The sequence below is a fragment of the Corapipo altera genome, unplaced genomic scaffold (genome assembly GCF_003945725.1).
Source record: "Corapipo altera isolate COAL_440 unplaced genomic scaffold, ASM394572v1 239, whole genome shotgun sequence".
Lineage (NCBI taxonomy): Eukaryota > Metazoa > Chordata > Aves > Passeriformes > Pipridae > Corapipo > Corapipo altera.
The window spans coordinates 3,697,983-3,716,649 of NW_020884938.1; the positions used below are offsets into that span (position 1 = coordinate 3,697,983).

The 18,667-nt window shown below is 44.3% G+C and overlaps 1 protein-coding gene across 1 annotated transcript; it reads right to left on the reverse strand.

Annotated features, from left to right (window-relative positions):
• Positions 1-266: 266 nt before the first annotated feature.
• Positions 267-16,959, reverse strand: LOC113955425 (NADH-cytochrome b5 reductase 3). The gene is made up of 9 exons (XM_027660905.1): positions 16,858-16,959; positions 13,232-13,363; positions 9,771-9,843; positions 7,440-7,546; positions 6,532-6,661; positions 5,575-5,658; positions 5,370-5,455; positions 3,121-3,220; positions 267-2,578 (listed from the first exon to the last, which is right to left on the reverse strand). The coding sequence occupies exons 1-9, from the start codon at positions 16,876-16,878 to the stop codon at positions 2,406-2,408; spliced, it is 906 nt and encodes a 301-aa protein (XP_027516706.1). The 5' UTR covers positions 16,879-16,959; the 3' UTR covers positions 267-2,405.
• Between the last annotated feature and the right edge of the window lie 1,708 nt (positions 16,960-18,667).

The following is an 18,667-nucleotide window of genomic DNA, read 5'->3' on the forward strand; positions in this document are numbered from 1 at the left end:
GGTTACTTTCACTGCTGCAAGGACTTTTGTTTCTATGGTTGGCTCAGCTTAACAGCCTTAACTACAAGAGATGATCTGGGTAGAAGTTAATCACACTTGCAGGACTTTGCTGCAGCCCCTGCCAAAAAACTGGAGGAATACTCCTAATTACTAAATTGGCTCAAAGAAAATAATAAAAATAAAGTAATACGCAAAACCAACTTCTGTCCTTGACTTGTTTAAAGGCTTTAGTACAGGGCCCTCAAGCAAAAGGGACTATGACACAGTTTTGGTTCATTAGATCATATAAAATCCCTCTTTTTATTTATTAAAAGAGCCTTATGTTGACAAGGACAATGTACAAAATAAAGGTAAAAAGAGGAGGTTGGAGTGATAGGGAGGAAAGCGGAGACAGATCACTCCTTGATTCGGTATCTAAATACAGCAGTTTTTGACCAAGCTGAAACAAGAAGATTAACACTTGAGTAAACAAATCTTTTTTTTTCTCTTTTGAACCTTCATTTTATAGTATTTGACAGTTTGTCTCTTACAAGGTTGAAGATGATGTGCTCACACACAGGTGATTCACCTGCAAGATACTTTATTTCTTACACAGACATGAAAAAAAGCCAGTAGTTGAATGAACAGAGTAAGTAATACAAAATAGTTGATGCATCATCAGCTCGAGGGTTCTGGTTTGGTTCTTTTAATAAGAGAACATGAAAAAAAAATCTGTGCATATCCCACAGTGATACAAACCAGCAGCTTCTATTTCTGCTTTTTGCCTTCCATAAAAGGGACTGAAACTTAAAACTTAAGTAGTATTTCAACTTTGGAGCATTGTATTAAAGAACAAGTTTCAGAAGCACAAGTCAAAAATTGAAGACTTGAGGCAAACACTGAATTAATAAAACTAATAACAGCATTATCTAGTTGAGGTTCCTTAAATTAACTGTATCTTCTTCTTTTAATTCTTGATGAAAAATGAACCTTTTAAATACACGGTACCCATCTGTTGTACAGGCACAAAGGAAAACACAGTAAGCTATAACCTCAAATTCCTACTGAATCTTTAAAAATTGGTATTATACACTGACACTGTGACCTAGCACCCCACAGTACTTCAGACATGACTAAACCCCCTTTCAGTCACTCTGATGTCAGCATCAGAAACAAGATTTTTAGTTTCCTAGACTGCCTGCAGGGCAGCTCTAACCTCAGCAGCATCTCTGCTGTTCAGGAGCAGAAGGTCCGGCACACAAAGTGCCTTAAATTTTCCTTTTTTTTTCTGTAAAAAAGTGTATTAAAAAATAAAAGCTAGAGCTATAGTAAACAGCTCCCAAGGAACAGCTTTAGATTCAGTGAGACATATGAATTTGCTGTCAGTTTGGTGACTTAAGGCTGTTCCTGGGCATCCTTACCAAGCAAAACCCTCGGGAGCTTTGCCTGAGCAACATGGGATGCATTCCACACCCAGAGCTGGGCTACCTGCCAAAACCCACCCTGGCAATGAAACCTGAGCTTCCTTAAGTCCAAATCCATCTCTGGGAAACAATGAACAAAAAAAAATCCCACCCAGTTTTCACTCAGCATTTTTTTCACACACAGAACAACTGTTTTTGTTACCCCTGTGCCATCACCCGCTATTTAAAAGTAAATACAAAAGTTAGTATTTTTTTTCAGTATTCCACACACTTACAAGCAAACAGATTCCAGGGATTTGTGGAACAGTGCCCAAAGCCTCCTGCCTTCTTTAGTTTCTTTTAGTGCCCAGGGATGAGAACTGGGAAAGTGTTTGCATTTAAGAGAGGTTGTTCCAAAATACAAAGGAAACCCATTTTGTATCACTGCCTGCCTCTCTGTCTTGATTAACAAGGCAGCTGGAACAGCTTCAGTCATAAATAGTTAATTGGCATCCTTCAACTCAACAAGCATCTTTAAACTGATGATGCAAAGACCATGGATACAAGGCAAACACTCCTGGCCCTCATACTGTACAAGCTCCTCAAGGATTACAATTTGGCATAAGCAACGTGAATAATCCACCACATTCTATTACTTCCATAGTTCATACCAAATAAAATCCTAGGTGTGCACAGTGTTAGGGAGTAGGATATTACTGCTGCCTGATTACAGAGCTAAGAAAAAGCATAAATGAGTGTGTGCCACCCTGAGCAGCTGCACTACTCTGTTCCCTGGAGATGGAGCACACAGAGCACGAGGCACCACTACCTGTCCAGGCACAGCTTTAGTACAGCTGAGCTTGTGTGTCTTACTTGCCAGAGAGTCAGAAAATAAGCAGCATTTTTAAGGTAAATGTAGCTTCCCAGCACTGTGCATCAGCCCCCTCTGTAACTTTGTCCTGTTCCTTGTTAAATGGTTTTTTCCTTCCCTTCTCCATAAGATCTCTGAATTACCAGTTGTCTTTAGAAGGAGAACCTCATGTCCTTGGAGTAGCCCAGTTTGTCCAGGTTGGGAATGCAGGCATACTGGATCATTGGAGGGGGTCCACACATGAGGATCAGAACATCGTTTTGAGGTGGGGGTAGGTGGTCTCTGATCATCTCTTGGTTCACAAATCCTTGGCTGTATTCCCAGCCTGTTAAAAAAAAAATGAAAGTGGGGAAAGGGGGAAAAAGAGGAAAAGACAGACACAGGTCACTTTAGAAAGGAGAAATCCAGCTGATAAAGTTGTTCCTGGTTGGAAAATGCTCACAGTGATAATCAGTTATACTGGGATATAATATAGTGAGGTCATGGGTTTAACCATCACATTCCCAGTCCTGGATGTCAAAAAGATTCTGACCCAAACCTTTGGGCACAGTAAGACTGACAGTTTCTTCTCCTGGTTTTGGTCTGGTTTCACATATGAGAGTGAAAGTCTGCAGAACAGTCTTCAGGGGGGTCTAAGGTCAAAATTCCCACATATCAAAGAAAAGAAACAGTGATCAGAAATTCCAGGAGGACACTAACTGAACCTCAGTGCATCCCTGTGTGAGGAATGATGCTACAGGGTGCATCCTGACATTCATTAGGCAAGCAATCGATCATTAAACTCAGGAATACACAGTGACATGCATGTCTCCTGTGAAACGTGCATTAATACTCAGAAGTTACATGAAGTGGCAGTTTAGCTCTTACTTTCGGGTGCTTTGTCCACCGTGTACCAGCACTTAAAGCGACTGGGATTCTGAGCCTGGATCTCCTCCAGCTCAGAACGCAGCAGGATATCCTTCTCAGTCTGCAGGATGAGGAAAACAATGATCACACACTGCATCTGAGTGCACAGCCCTCACATGATCACAGAGCAGCAGCTACTCTACAAGTCCTGAGAGATGGAACAGATGATTCAACTCTGTTTTACAGGTTGAAGAGAGCAAACACAAGTTATTTACAAGCCTATCCTGTGGCAGAGCTAATAAAAAGGGTCATAATAACTTTCCCAAATCCTGACCATCCCATGCCTTCCCTCTAAAAATGAAACAAAGCAGAACTTGGATCCAAACACAGAACCACCACCTAATCAGGGAATCAGAAGAATAAAGCCCTTTTTAGCACTATTACAAAAGCAACTTTAATCAAAAAACTAATCATGAATGCACAGAAATACCTCCCTTTCACCTTTGCCAATTCAAGCATCATCAGCACTGCCATATGGAGACTGCTTGGTTTTTAAAAAGGATGTGGAACAAATAACCAAAAGGGTATCAAGTTCTGGTTGGAAGAACAAATGCTACCCAGAGTATCAAGTTTGCTCCTCCCTGATGCAACATCATTGAAGGCCAGAAGAAAGCCTTATTTCTGTAGGAACAGCTGCAGTCTGAGCAGGAAGGGAAAGGGTATAGACTAAAAGTGGTGCCATCCTCTGCAGCCTCAGTAATCTGCCACTGAGGTCACTGCTATGTCTGTAACCGGGAGGGTGAGGAGCAATGTGCCAGCGGCTATTCCCACGAAGGTGCCTATTCCTGGAGCACCTACAGCTGCAGGTCCAGAAAAGCTATTACTGGGTCTGACCAATTCAAAGAGTGACAACCAGCACAGCAGGAGCCCATGTACATTGTTTTAAATATGTTAAAATATTTTAAATATTTAAATATTTTTATAACTGCCTTCTATTTGTGCAGTTACTGGCACAAGGACTAGAAAGCCTTGATGTTTACCCAGCCTGTTGCTCACACACAGGGAATTGTTCCTCCAGCCCTCCCTCCAAGCAGCACTGAGTTTTCTGTGTAACTAAAGCAGCTCCAGCCCTGTGTTAGTCATCCTGAATTACTCACAGCAAACCCTGGCCCTCCTGCCCTGACACCACTGCACTTCATGACAACTCATAAGGCTTGGCAGAGACCAGCTGCTCCAGCCAGTAGCAGAGGGAACTGGCAGGGTTCCTCAGGAAAGGGAATCTTGGCACTTGGATAATAGCTTGTGGGCAGAAAAATCTCAGGTTGTAACTCAGCTATCACAGAATCACAGAATATTAGAATGGCCTTGGGTTGGGAAGGACCTTAAAGATCATCTCATTCAAATCCCCCTTCCAAGGGCAGGGACACTTTCCACAAGCCCAGGTTGCTCAGAGCCCCATCCAACCTGGCCTTCAACACTTCCAGGGATGGGGCAGCCACAGCTGCTCTGGGCAACCTGTGCCAGGGCCTCACCACCCTCCCAGGGAAGAATTTCTTCCTAATATCCACTCTAAGCCTACTCTCTGTCAGTTTGAAGCCATTCCCCCCTTATCCTGTCACTCCAGGCCCTTGGAAATAGTCTCTCCATCTGTCTTGTGTGCTTAGATATGGTACAAATGAAATGAGGACACACTGGATGTGAGAGGAGAGAGGAATAATAGAGAAGAGCCTAAAGAAGCTAAAAAAACACAGGCAGGAAGTGAGGCTCCCCACAAATAATGACTCATAATCCAGAAACAAATACTTATTAGATGGAGATATTCAAAGCCTCACCTAAGGTGTCCTCAAAGAGGCAGACCCCACATGCAAATCCTGCTACAAAGCTGGGGAGTCAAAGTTGCTGAAGGAGACAAATATCCATCTCTGTCACGTTTCCACTAGCAAAGACAGCTCTGAAAGTCTGCCCAAAACGTTAAACAACTTGCCCAAAGGAATGCAGAGTTTTAAAACGCTCAAGAACTGGATTAGAAGCAGAACAATGAGTCACAGGAAAACAAGCATTAGCTGGGAGGAAAGTGGCATTTCTGTAGCAATGCTAAAATCCTAATTGTTTGTAGTGCTTTTATATGGTAAGTTTTCAACATCTCAGTTCACTTCTCCCCTCAGGGTTTGTATTTCTGTACCAGGCTTCCTCAGAAAGGATTTCATTTGCTGAGTGAAGTTCTGATAGTTAAGTAAAACTTCACAGACATAAAAAAAGGAGAGAATTACCTGATTAGCAAACAGCAGCTGACAAATGGTGGGGTCATCTTTGTCTTTCATGATTGCTTTAATGATCTGCAGCATTGGGGTTATCCCTGGGAGAGAAAGGCATGTCAGTGATGTGAGAGAGTGAAGGAGCAAAAGAAAGGATAAGTGAGAGAAAATGTATCTCCCAGCTCTTAGAAACCAGGGATGAATCCTTTTAGATACATACCAGTCCCACCTGCAATCATCCCCACATATTTCACTGTCTTAGTAACTGGGTCAGCTTTCTTTTCTGGCCGAATATCAAACTTGCCTGAAGAGAGAAAGAGATGCAAAACATTGAGGAAAGCAGTAAACACTGCCTGTTATCCCTTTCCAATCCCTAACTGCCTTTGTTTCAGCCCTGTCACCTTTCCCTCCCATCAAACAGCAAAGGTGAAGATGTCACAAATGAAAACAAATCCTGCAAGATGATGAGAGGTTGTAAGACATGTGACAGTAACACTGACATGGGTTATTACTTACTCCTGACATCAAGACATCACTATCTGTACTTCTGTTTGCTCATATCCCATACCCCCAGTGATATTCAGAAGCCCAGATTCTGGAAAAAGTTCTACAGAAAGAAATTAATCTGCTCAGAGAGTTTATTTACCCTGTGCAGATTATTTTAAGGGGCAACCTGAAATATGCAGGGTGTATATTTTGTAGATATTGTGTATTTTTTTCTACATTTTTCTCTTTTTGAGCTGATTTGGCAGTTTCAGCCAGATCTGACAGAAAGCTTGAAACTCCCCAGAATGTTGTATTTGTTGTATTCATACCCCTCTTCATCCAGGATAGCATGAATACTACATACAAAGCTCTGGAAAATCATGTGTTGGGAGTTCTGCTGCTCACAAAACTGCCAGAAGGTTTTTGTGACACACTGCACTGTGCCAAAGTGAGTTATTTTATATTGACACAAAAGTCCTGCCTGCTCCTAAAGTTCATTTGCTCTTGGGAAATTACCACTGGGCAGTGCACATGCCAAGTGTTTTTATCAGTGTATAAACTATGGCCATGACAACAGGGAGAAAATTCCCTTGTTTGAGAACAATATCAATAACAAGCACTTCTATAGTAATAAGTCATTTTTCCTGTATTATTTACTCTGAATAAGTTATATCTTTCAAACCAGCCTTGCCTTTTCCTTTGTAGACAAGTAGGCCACTTGGTCCTCTGAAGTCAATGGTGTCCCCTATTTTCAGGCTGTCCAAGTACTGAGACATCTTCCCCCCATCAGGAAACTTTGGGTGGACACCTCTGAAGTAGATCTGTTAAAAACAACAATGAAGGAATTGATCTCACAGCTCAAAGATGAGCATTTGCCCTTCAAATATTTAGGTTTACAGGAATAATAATATATTTAGGTAATATTTATACACATAGTCCTCATGCAAAGAACATAATTACTCCCTAAAGAAATATCAGTGCAGATCTGACTGACAAAAAGAAGATTAAAATGCCACTCTTGCCCCAGTTTTTGGACACAGACTGGCAATTTCTCCGTTGTATTTCTGTAACACAAAAAGTTTCAATAATAATCAGCATGATTTACACCCAAGTTCAAAAGGGGTAGCAAAAATAAAGAAAAAAGCCCACACCAGGAATTTCAAAAAGTAAAATTCTGAGAGCGAGTCCAGTGCAGATATTAATATTTTAAATTCCTGTCAGCTTTAAATGACAGGTAGCCTAGCTAGGTAATCTAGCTACCAGGAGACAAAACAAAAGGATATTATCCTAAGACTTAAAAATCACATTCTTACCAATTAAATCAGTCATTCACACTGCTTGGATCAGTAACAATCATGATCACTGTTCTCAGTGATCATAATGTCCATATTACATCAGCTTCAGAAGCAGCTGACCATCCAGGCAAGGTTAATTTCTTATTTCAGAAGGATTAAAAAGTGTATGAACATCTGCAGGTCTCCCCAGATTGTGGAAAACTGCAGTATGGGAGTACAGGAAATGATGCAGCATCTCGGGAAACACTAGAGAGGTGTCTGCAAAATGCCTGGTGGGTTGTAGGTAACAGCATGACATTCTCACCTTGACAACAAGATCCACAAAGCCCCTGTCATCATCACTGGAGACTGGAGTGTAAGGTCTGACAACCAGAGCTCCATCGATCCGTGCAGACAGGTAGATGTGCTGCCCTGCATGCAGGGAAATGAAGCAAGCCATTTTCTTTCAAAAGATTTTTATTCTATGGATGTTCACTGTACATGGACTTCAAATGCAGCCTCAGAGTTTTCCTAACTACCTTATTTTGGGGCATCACTTCTTCCTCTCTCACTTTCCTGACTCTGTAACACCTTGCCAGTGTTGTTAACCATGCACAGATTTTACTTGCAAGGGCAGACAACTCTGCTGCCAATTTTATGTGTCAGTCACATCTCTTCTGACACCTTCATGTACTTACATTTACCACAGCCCTAAATGCACGTGAGATCTTGCAGAAGATGTGATTTGCCTCTCCTGTACAGACAAGTAAAAAGGCCACAGGAGGGGAAACCTGTCCAGTGCTGTTCACACCTCTTTATTAATCTGTTAGTTACATTGAGTTTATAAGTGTTCTTATTTTGACCACAGATCCCCCAAATCTTCCAGGAGGTCTCTTTGCTAAGGCTGCCCAGACACAAAGCCCTTTTCTAACCCTGCTACTCCTCCAGTTTAACATGTGAATGCAGTGATCACATTTCCACCTGTCACACATTTTCTGAACTCTCTACAATAGTTTCTTTTCTCAATGTCAACATTTTTTTCTGAAAAAAAAATATAAATTAACATCTAAGAAAGGTATTCTTATAAAATTCCAACATTCTGAAGAGATCCAAGTGAAGAATAACTGAGGGGAAGGCAGGGAGGGATTTGTTTTTTGTTATTTTATCACAGCTAGGTCAACAGAACAAACTATCTCCCCTGCCTGTTATGGGAACACAAAGAGGGGATTTTACCATGAGCTACTCTGTGAAATATCATAATAACCATATTCCATCAGCTTCAGAAGCAGCTGACCATTCAGGCAAGGTTAATTCCTTATTTTAGGAGGATCACAAAGTGCAGGCAAAGCAGTGGGTGGATGAAGATGTGCTACCTGGTGACCTGGGAAATGAGCAACCACAACTCACCTGAAGCTGTACACACAGAGCGTAAGGGTGGTTCCTATAACTCCCTCAGCAAAGCCTCCACACATCTGGCAGCACAGGGAAGACCTGTTCCTCCTCCAGGGAAGGAGTGGCCCCACTACCCCCTCCTCCCAGAACAGAGCTGTGGTGACCACTGCAGACTGTCAGCCTGGACTGCACTTGGGGCATATCCCACAAGAATTGGTACAAACTCAGAAAAGGGGCTCCTCCCAGAGAGAAAACATGCCTTAGGCTCTTACTGGTTAGAGCTTTTCCCTGCCCTGATAGGACATTGGCAGCCTACTCGTGGGGCCACACGCACACAATCCCCTCTCCCTCGGGATGAATTTTCCAGTGTGTTTTCCTACAGCGCTCCAGCTGGTGGGAACTACTGCTGGTGCTGGACTAACCATGCAGAGCACACACACTAGTACCTGTCCCACAGCTGCAGCTCTGCTGCTCCTTCCTGCTTTTCCACCCTCACCGGCTTCCAGCTCTCTCTACTTCCCAAATCTCACCCAGCAAAACACTCCTCAATGTTCCTTATGGGCAAGGGAGGGAAAAAGGCTCCTGGCTTCTTAAAGGGATCAAGAGATTAATAACACCCTAGACAAGAGGGAACTTCGCCCCGTGGGCTGGAATGCTGGAAAGGTGCTGACAACAACCACAAAGCACCTGAGCTTTTCAACCTGATCATTTCAACAGCTTGTTAAAGCAGAATTCACTATTAAACACAAGCCACAATTAAATGCTTTTTATACAAGCAGTAGCTTGTATACAATGGCACTAAGATATTATGGAAGGTAAGGCCTATGGAAGCAGCTGCCCCACAGGGATTGAGAAATTCCATGAGACTGGCTGCAAATTCAGAAGTGAGGAGGAGATCATCTGGTGAACCACGTGTGTTAGAGGAGAAGTAGCTCAGAGTGGTGCCCCAGGGCATGGAAAGGGATCAAGCACCACAGGAAAATTTCCAGCTGAGACTGGAAAAATACAAGTAAAGACCAGTGTTTGTTTGTGTTCCCTTCAAGGAAACAAGCTGGATGTACGCTCTCTGATGTAAGAACACCAGATTGCAGACCCTGCAGATTACACACAATGTGAGGATAATCTTGCAAAGCTCCAAATACCAGCTCAAGCCACAGGGATGGTATTGAAAATTCAACAGCTCAAAACATAGGGAAAAAAAAAATCCCCATAAAATCTACGGTAGGATAATTACCAACACATGGATTCTTTCTAAGGAACGTACCTAAAGGGAGACCCAGGACATGCTCCATGGAAGGGAGAGCAAATCGGAATCTTCTTGTGTCGTGACTAACTTCCTGAAAGGGGAAAATGAAAAGAACAAAAAGCTGTGTTGTTGGGATTTAAAGTCTGTGATTTCACTTGTAAAATCAACACACTGGTTTGTGTTGGCCTTCTGCAGGATTAAGTATCTGGGGGAGAGCAGCACCCCAACTGAAATTTTTGCACAAATATGAACTCTGAGGTCAACTTTTCCTTCAACTCCCTGAAAACTTCTCTCAAAATATTTGAGAAGTAATACAGAATTAAAAATAGAAATAAGTACTGTTCTGCTGTATATTTAAAATGTGAATACCAAAAGTTAATGACCCTCATACACAGATTAAGAATAAATAACTTTCTCTAAATATTATGAACATTTACACTGCCTTCTGTGAGAAGGCCACAAGATAAAATTTAATTAGTTGTTCAATTCTCATTTAAAGTTTAAATATGCAGTAGTTCAAGGCCAAAATATTTTGATTTTGATCTCTCAAAATCAGATGAAGTAACTATTTCAATGCAGATGATTTCAGAAGAAACCAGTGGCTGTCAAGATTAGGAAGTAGCAACCTTGCTATGGTAAGAGCCTTAAAAATATTTTCCCTGTAAAACTGAACTAACCTGTAAATAAAATTGAAAAGAGCACTATATTTAGATATAAACTCTATTAGAAAATTATGACAATATATGCAGTCCAGCTGGGACAATTATTCTAATCTTTTACCAGGAAAGTCATACCTTGAACAAAATTTTGGCAATAAGTAAATAAAATGTTATTTCTTAAGCTATGTAAGTTTTATATTTTAAAAATCAGGTCCTATTCATGGGAATGGAAAACACAGCAAAGAAAGACAGAAAGACACAGCACACAGCTTAATGCCTCATCCAGTGACTTCCTTTTTTAAAAGCCCTATGGGACTAGAGGAAGTTTCATGAACATTCCATAAAATATTGTAATCCTTATTTGTTTATTTATTTGTTTTTAAAATAACCAATGGAGACAGATTCCTTCCTCATCACAGTTTACCTCATCTTCCCTTACTCTGCTCACACTGATGAAATTTTCTTCACAACTCATTTTAAGGTAAATCCTGAAGGAAAATGGAACTAATTGGCAGTCAAAAAAGGGCTTCTCTGTACTTACGTCTACTCAGGAGCAGTAACTGCCATTAGAAATTCCTCTAGAAAGACAACTTCTGTGGCGTTAACACTGCTGCTTTCACACTGACTTCTGCTGTTCCTGAGTGGAAATTTCAGCACCAGCTTCACCACTTCAAAGCTGGATTTTGCCAATACTCCTGTATTTTTATTATGCTGTCTTTACCCTCATACAGAAAGCAGCAAGTTCTGAATTCCCATTTAATCATCATCAGTTAAAGTCGGGATGGCTCAGCTGAAGGTGACTGAACACAAGTATTTTGGTGCATCGCAAGAGGCAACTGTGAGAAACACCAAGAGTCTCCAGACATTCCTAATACCGAGATCAGCAAGGTTGTGCCTCTGCTCTCTCACACAGGCAAGACACTGAGCCAGCCATTCTGCAAGTTGGGAGTCAAGGCTGCGTTACAGACAGCCTTGAATCAGGATGCAGGAGCCATTTCCAGGATGGGATCACTTTGGCTGCGTTCCCCAGTGCCATCCCTTGGCATTGCCCTAAACTCCTGTAAGCCCTTGGCCAGGCACTCCTGTCTAAAGTTGCAAATGCAAAGCTGGAGGGCAGTTTTTGCAGGCTGGTGCATTGCTGAAGCCACTGAAAGGCAACCAATGAATGATGCTCACCATTATAAAAAACCAACCAACCAGACTGAAGTTGCTGGGTTTTTAAGGCATAAACTAAATTAGCGCACCTAACTATATTATGACATATTTTTCTTGTGTTAAACACTAGGAAGCAGCCTTGGGACCCCTATTTCTCCATTCAAAAGATGGGAGGTATGGAATACTCAATTTGGGCACATTCATAGGATCACAGAATGGTTTGGGTTGGAAGGGACCTTAAAGATCATCCAGGTTCAACCCAGGGGCACCTTCCACTAGCCCAGGTTGCTCAGAGCCAACTTGGCCTTCAGCACTTCCAGGGATGTGTTGAAGCCACAGCTTCTCTAGGCAACCTGTGCCAGGGCCTCACCACCCTCCCAGGGAAGAATTTCTTTCCAATATCCAATTAAAACCTACTCTCTGTCAGCTGAAGCCATTCCCCCTTGTCCTGTCACTCCAGGCCCTTAGAAATAGTCTCTCTCCATCTTCCTTGTGGGCTCCCTTCAGGTACTGAAAGGCCACAATTAGGTCACCCCAAAGCCTTCTCTTTCACAGGCTGAACAATCCCAACTCTTTTAGCCTTTCCTCACAGCAGAGCTGCTCCATCCCTCTGATCATCCTGGTGTCCCTCCTCTGGACTTGCTCCAACAGGTCAGTGTCCTTTGACCTGGTTATATATGAGCTTTTCCTCTACCCTAATATCAATGAAAAGCATACAAAAATAACAACAGTGTGAAAAAAAAATAATCACTATTTAGCAAAAAAACTGTGAATTCTCTTCTGTTCCAAACTAGTCCAGCAGAAACATGCAAGTGGTTGGACTGTCAGAAGCCAGTGCAGTGCCTCAGCTTCCCACCCCTCCTGCAGGTCAAGCTGTACCTGCAGCCATGTGCTCCCATCTCACAAGAAAGCAGAGAGTATATAATAATAGAGTGGCTGCAGTACACATGGGAAATAAATTCCATAAGTACACATGGGATATAAACTCAGCAATGCAGCCCAGCCCAAGCCACAGGGAAGCTTTCAGTTCCCACGAAACCAGGATTTGGAATGGCAATGACTGTTTTCCTTGACAGGCAGAACAAGTGAAAGTCAATCTATCAGTGCACTGCCTACACCTCAAAAGCTCTGTTCCAGTCCAAAGTTCTTTTTATCAAAAGTCTTCTGAAAAATTTCTGACTAGTTCATTGACTTAAAAAGTCAACACTAAAAAGATCCTCAAGTGTGACTTTACACCTGAAACCCCAGGATTTCTATCCCCAGGTTTATCCAAGGGGAACCTGGACTGTTCACCTTTGGTGGCTTTGGTCCCCTTCCCACAAGCTGAGTTAACAACTTCTGATGGCAAGATCCATCCCTGAAAGGGTCATGACTTTCCTCTGAAATCCTGGTTGAGCAGAGATTTCATTCTGTACTAAAAGGTACTTCTAACAAAGAGAAGCTGAGACAGCTCAGGTGCTGTCAAGGACTGTATGATTTAAACATCTTTCAATGATGTAAACACTTTTCTTCCTGTAACAGATTAAAACACAACAATCTAGTACCAAGAATCAGTATCAATATAGTTGTGTTCACCCTGCTGTGACATTACCCAAGATTTCAGAAGCTCTGAGCATTTCACAGTGTCCATGGAGAGGTCATGCTCAGCACTCCACATGCACTTACCTCCTTATCAATCAGCCTCAATGCGTACTTCACTTCAGGATCCTTCAGAGTGATGGCAGGATGGGGATTCCTGAAAATCCTCATGATGGTGGTGTAGATGAGCCATATTGGGTATGTCACAACCTGACGCAACTGCAGCAACACAGAAAGAGTGTTAGACTTGGGCACAATGAGAGCATGTCATTTTAGTGAGAAGGTCTGTGGTAGCATGACAGGACAATCCAGCCACCAAAAAAAATTAAAGTGTTTCTTTGTACTAATATGAGCATGAAGAGGAAGTATCATTAAAAAATACCAAACAACAGCAGACAAATACCAGCAAGTGCAACACAGAAATTTGCTTTATGAATACCTGGTGTTCAGTGCTGAGGCACTTGCAGCTGACCAGGATTCCCAGCTACTCCTCCCCTAAATGTCCCAGAGGCTCACCCCCTGCATCCCATGTCCCCCAGCCTCCCACTGGCACGTGCAGATTAGGCTAGAAGGGACCATAGTGGGATATCTGGTCCCTGCTCCAGCAGGGTCATCCCAGAGCACATGGCACAGGACTGTGTCCAGACAGCTCTGGAATATCCCCAGTGAGGGAGACTCCACACCTTCTCTGGGCAATCTGTTCAGTGCTTGGTCACTGCACAGCAAAGAAGTTCTTCCTCATGTACAAGTGGAACTTCCTGCCCGAGGCCTCTAATTGCTGGGCACCCCTGAGCAGAGCCTGGTCCATCCTCTGCCCCCTCCCTGCAGACATGGATGAGGTCTCCTCTCAGTGTTTCTTCTTGATGCTGAACAGCCCCAGCTCCCTCAGCCTTTCCTGGTCAGGGAGATGCTCCAGTCCCTGAATCATCTCCACAGCCTCTGCTGCCCACTGGGCAATGGGTCCCCCTGAAAGCTTTGGCCAGGGCCAGGGCTCCTGTCTCTGAGTGAGTTATTTGGGCTCCCTGGCCTCCCAGCGTCTCTGTGCTCCTCCACCCACAGAGAACAACTACTTACAAAAATTCTCTCAGACTCTGTAATTTGTTATTCAGTGCTTTAACAGAGGAGAGGTGGAAAGCATGACTACAGCAAAAAACAAAAAGTGAGCTCACAGTCCTGCCTGGTTAGCTTTCACTTTCATTTCGTTTTAAAGGGACCTGACCAGTATTTCTGCAAGTGTGACAGTGGTCAGGAGATTATTTAAAAAAAACCAACCAACCAAAAAACAAACCCAAACCGCTCCTACGTTGTTATTACTAGAACTGTGTAAGGGACAGCATAATTTCCCCCTTCTTAAGATGCTGCTGTAGGGGTTTAAAATGCATTGACACAGTGTACAGCTTCAGGACACACCATGCCATACCCACACACTGCATTTTTCACTTTCATTTGGAACAAACTGAAATAGCTCCACACATCTTGTTTGTGAAGAAGCTGAAGTTTATAGGAATGTTTTCCTTAACTCCCACAGATCCACTAGACTGTTGCAGCTCCGGGAAGAACTTTTGTTACTGACACAAAAAAGGGGAAGTGAGGAGAGCTAAGAAAGCAACAGGGCAGCAAATAAACTCCCTAATGAGAATTCAGCAGGTGAATGAGACCTGGTGGCAACAGCAATCTGACTCTGAGGCAGATAGCGTTTCAAATGAAATATTCATGTGTCAAAATAGTTTCATTTACAAATGTGCCTGTATAAAATGGACCAAAAAAACTGCAAACAATGCTGCTGTTGTCTGGCAAAAATGCAGTTGAAAATGGGAATTCAAAACCTCAGGCTCAGTCCCAACTCCAACATTAATGTCAGTATCACGACTGGGAAGGCAAGAGGAGGGTGGAGTTCAAACTGTCATCTCTGCAAGTCACTTTCTCCACCTGTGTGCAGAGGTAAATGTTTTCTCCCACCCTTGCAAATAATTTTCGGGTCATCAGTTGTCAAGCAAAAACTCCTACAGCTATTCAATAAATGAGATTAACACACTGTCCCCAAATGTGCATCACCATCACTTTGTGAAGCAGTGAGTGTACTGGAACAGAATGCAGTTTGATTTTCACAAACAATCTGAACACAGCATTTGCCTCGTGGAAGGCAATTTGTTATTCATGGTCAATTAGTGCAAAAGCCTCGTGGCATCTGGCCTAGAAAGAAACAGCACACCCATCAATCCAGATAATTTCAGTTCCTTACTCAGACACTATCAACAGGTGGGCAGATAAAAAAGGGGAAGAACTGAAGGCTGAATGAGTATGAAAAGTTATGCCTGCTAAGAAAAACATTCTCTGGGTTAAAAGTGCTCAATAAACTCGCAGCATGGGGCAGACCAAGGTGTTAATGAAGATAACTGCACTGCATCCATGGAAGCTGCATCAGGTCTTCAGCAGCTGAGAGTGACTAGCTTGACCAAAAAGCCTGGAAATCACTAAATGAGGACCCAGTGACTCATCATTTCCAGCTGCACAAATCTCTGCTAACAGAGAACACAGAATTAGTAATTGAGCAGGAATTTTTATTCATGGAAACAGACCTCAGTGTGATAACAAAGAGAAAAGCCATAGTATGGAGACTGCCAGCTGCTGGGGCGTGGTGAGCAGGGCACAGTTAAACACAGCTTCAGGCTGGACACTCCATCACCGACCTGCCCTACAAACACACAAATCAAACCCTGCTTTGGCATGAAAACCCTGTTACCCTCAGCTCCAATGCCCCTCCCCACACTTCCTCATTCAAACCCTGTTTCTGAAGTGATCTTAGCTAGACAATCTTCTCATCTGTTTTAGAAAATGATAAGAGGATAAAGGGATTTCTTCACTTCTGCAGCTTCAGCATGTGCCTCATCTCCTCCGTTCAATGCATCTAACAAGAAGCCGTGCTCAAATGAGCATGTTTCATCCAGCTCCGTCCTGCCCCTCTCACAAACCCAGAAGCGTTTGAGCAGGTACATAAGACAAAAGAAACAGGGATGAAGGTCTGGGGAAAGAGGAGAATGATGCATGGGAGAGATGACAGTGCTGCAGACCCCACCACTCAGTAGAAATGATCATGGAATCACAGAATGGGGCTGGGTTAGAAGGGTCATTAAAGCTCATCCAGTTCCAACCCGCTGCCATGGGCAGGGACACCTTCCACTAGCCCAGGTTGCTCCGAGCCCCGTCCAATCTGGCCTTGAACACTTCCACGGATGGGGCAGCCACAACCTCGGGCAATCTGTTCCAGTGCCTCACCACCCTCACAGTGAAGAATGTCTACCTAATATCCGACATAAACCTCCTCTCTTTCAGCTGATCCCGACGGAGGGAAAACCGCACCGCCGCAGCTGCCCGGCCGGAGGGTTCAGGGCCGCTGAAGAACAGCACGCATTATTAGTGGAGCTGAGGGCGGACAAACGCCACCACCGCCGGCACCACCACCACGGCGGGGGCCGGAGCCGCGGGAGGCAGCGCGGACACGCTGGGGCACCGCCAGGCCTCGGGTGTCCCCGCGGGAGGAGCAGGGGGTGAGCAGGGGGGACCATACCGCACCGTGGGGCGCAGGGACCGCTATGCTCCGCTGCCATGCCATGCCATGCCCTGCCCTGCCCTGCCCTGCCCTGCCCTGCCCTGCCATGCCATGCCATGCCATGCCATCCCGCTCCCGGCCGCAGCCGCTCCCCAGCACTCACCACACTAAGCTGCGCCCCCATCGCTGCCCCGACAGACCCAAGGACACCGCCCCGGCCCACTCCGCCCCGTGACGTCACGGCGGTAGGCACCTCCCTCCCCGCCCCGTGACGTCACGCTGCCGAGCTGAGCTCCCGCCCCGTGACGTCACCCCGGGCGGGAGCTGGCCGTGGCCGAGGGCAGAGATGTTCCCGCTGGCACTGAGAGGCTGCCAGTGTTGTGTTGTCACAGCCCTTTTGCCCTCTATTAACTGCCTAAATAACCCCAGAGTGGGGTCACGGTCCGGTTAGTGACAGACGGCTCTTAGAATCATAGAATCAGTCGGGTTGGAAAAGACCTACGAGATCGTCAAGTCCAACCCTTGATCCAACTCCGCCGTGGCTGCCAGACCCTGGCACTGATGCCACATGCAGTCTCATTTTAAAAACCTCCAGGGATGGTGACTCCACCACCTCCCTGGGCAGCCCATTCCAACGTCTGATCACTCTCTGTAAAAAATTTCTTCCTAATATCCAACCTAAACCTCCCCTGGCACAGCTTAAGACCCTGTCCTCTTGTCCTAATTCTTCCCGAATTAAGGCACCAAGGAGACCATGTGCTGAAGTCCACAGGACGGGTTTTATTTAACTAGTTACCACCCAGAGGTCCAGCGGTGTCCTGGTAGTCCTTCTTCACCCTGGGCTTCTCGGTGGTGGTTCCTGGGATCATTTGAAACTTTTCATCATTCATACGTGTTAGCAAAGGAGTTATACATCAAACAAAGGAATTATTGCTCCTTGGCTACAAGTGGCATAGTTCTCTTATTAATTAGTATTCTATCTTCTGTTGGTTAAATGATTCCCTCACTTCTTGTGCCAATTAGTCCACATGCTCCGTCTTCTTTTGGGTTGGTGGGTTTCTTGGGTCAATGATCTGTGAGTCGGTGGTTGTGATTTCCCCCTCCTGGAATTACCTTTTACCCAGTCAGAGCTAATTTCAGCACAGTTTCTGAGTTTGTTTTAGCGGTTTCTTCCTTATCTGGGGAGTTCTGCCACAGGTGTCCCTGTGGGCCGTAAATTCTGCATTCTCTGTGTCCGCTATCAGTAGCACATCCTTCTCCCCAACCTTCTTAACCTCCCCCTAGCTCTGAGACCACTGAAGCAGGTCAAGCCCTTAACTTTAGCAAGGCAATTCTACAGACAAGTGATTTATCTTTCTAAGACCCAGACAACAGTGCCAGCCTTATACAGTCCAAGTTCTGAGTATCCAACCTGGCCTTCAACGCTTCCAGGGATGGGGCAGCCACAGCTTCTCTGGGCAACCTATGCCAGGGCCTCCACACCCTCCCAGGGAAGAATTTCTCCCTAATATCCCATCTAAACCTACTGTCAGTTTGAAGCCATTCCCCCTTGTCCTGTCACTCCAGGTCCCTGGAAATAGTCTCTCTCCATCTTCCTTGTGGGCTCCCTTCAGGTCCTGGAAGGCCACAACAGGTCACCCTGAAGCCTTCTCTTCTCCAGGCTGAACAATCCCAATTCTCTCAGCCTTAACAATTCATTAATGACAACGTTTATCCAAAAAGCACCAGGACTGAGCTGTGCAACAAGATAGGATACTTCAGCCAGGCTGCCTAAAAGTTTGGTTTACATCAATGTGTACAAATTACTGACTAATAAGCAAATGCATCTTTGTGTCTGTGCTAAATGTGAAACATTTCGAAGCTCTTTAACTAATATGGCTTCACCTGCAGTGAACAGACCTCAATGATTCCTAAACACAGATTCTCCTTACAAAATCCTGGATCTTGGCAAAGGTCAGCTGCTTGAGGTGGCA

Excerpts from the sequence above, each read along its gene's own strand:
- LOC113955425 (XM_027660905.1), bottom strand. The coding sequence starts at position 16,878 with ATGGGGGCGCAGCTTAGTGTG. Across the intron at positions 5,659-6,531 it reads ACTTGTCTACAAAGGAAAAG|GCAAGTTTGATATTCGGCCA; the intron begins GCAAGGCTGGTT and ends TTCTCTCTTCAG. Across the intron at positions 5,456-5,574 it reads GATGATTGCAGGTGGGACTG|GGATAACCCCAATGCTGCAG; the intron begins GTATGTATCTAA and ends TTTCTCTCCCAG.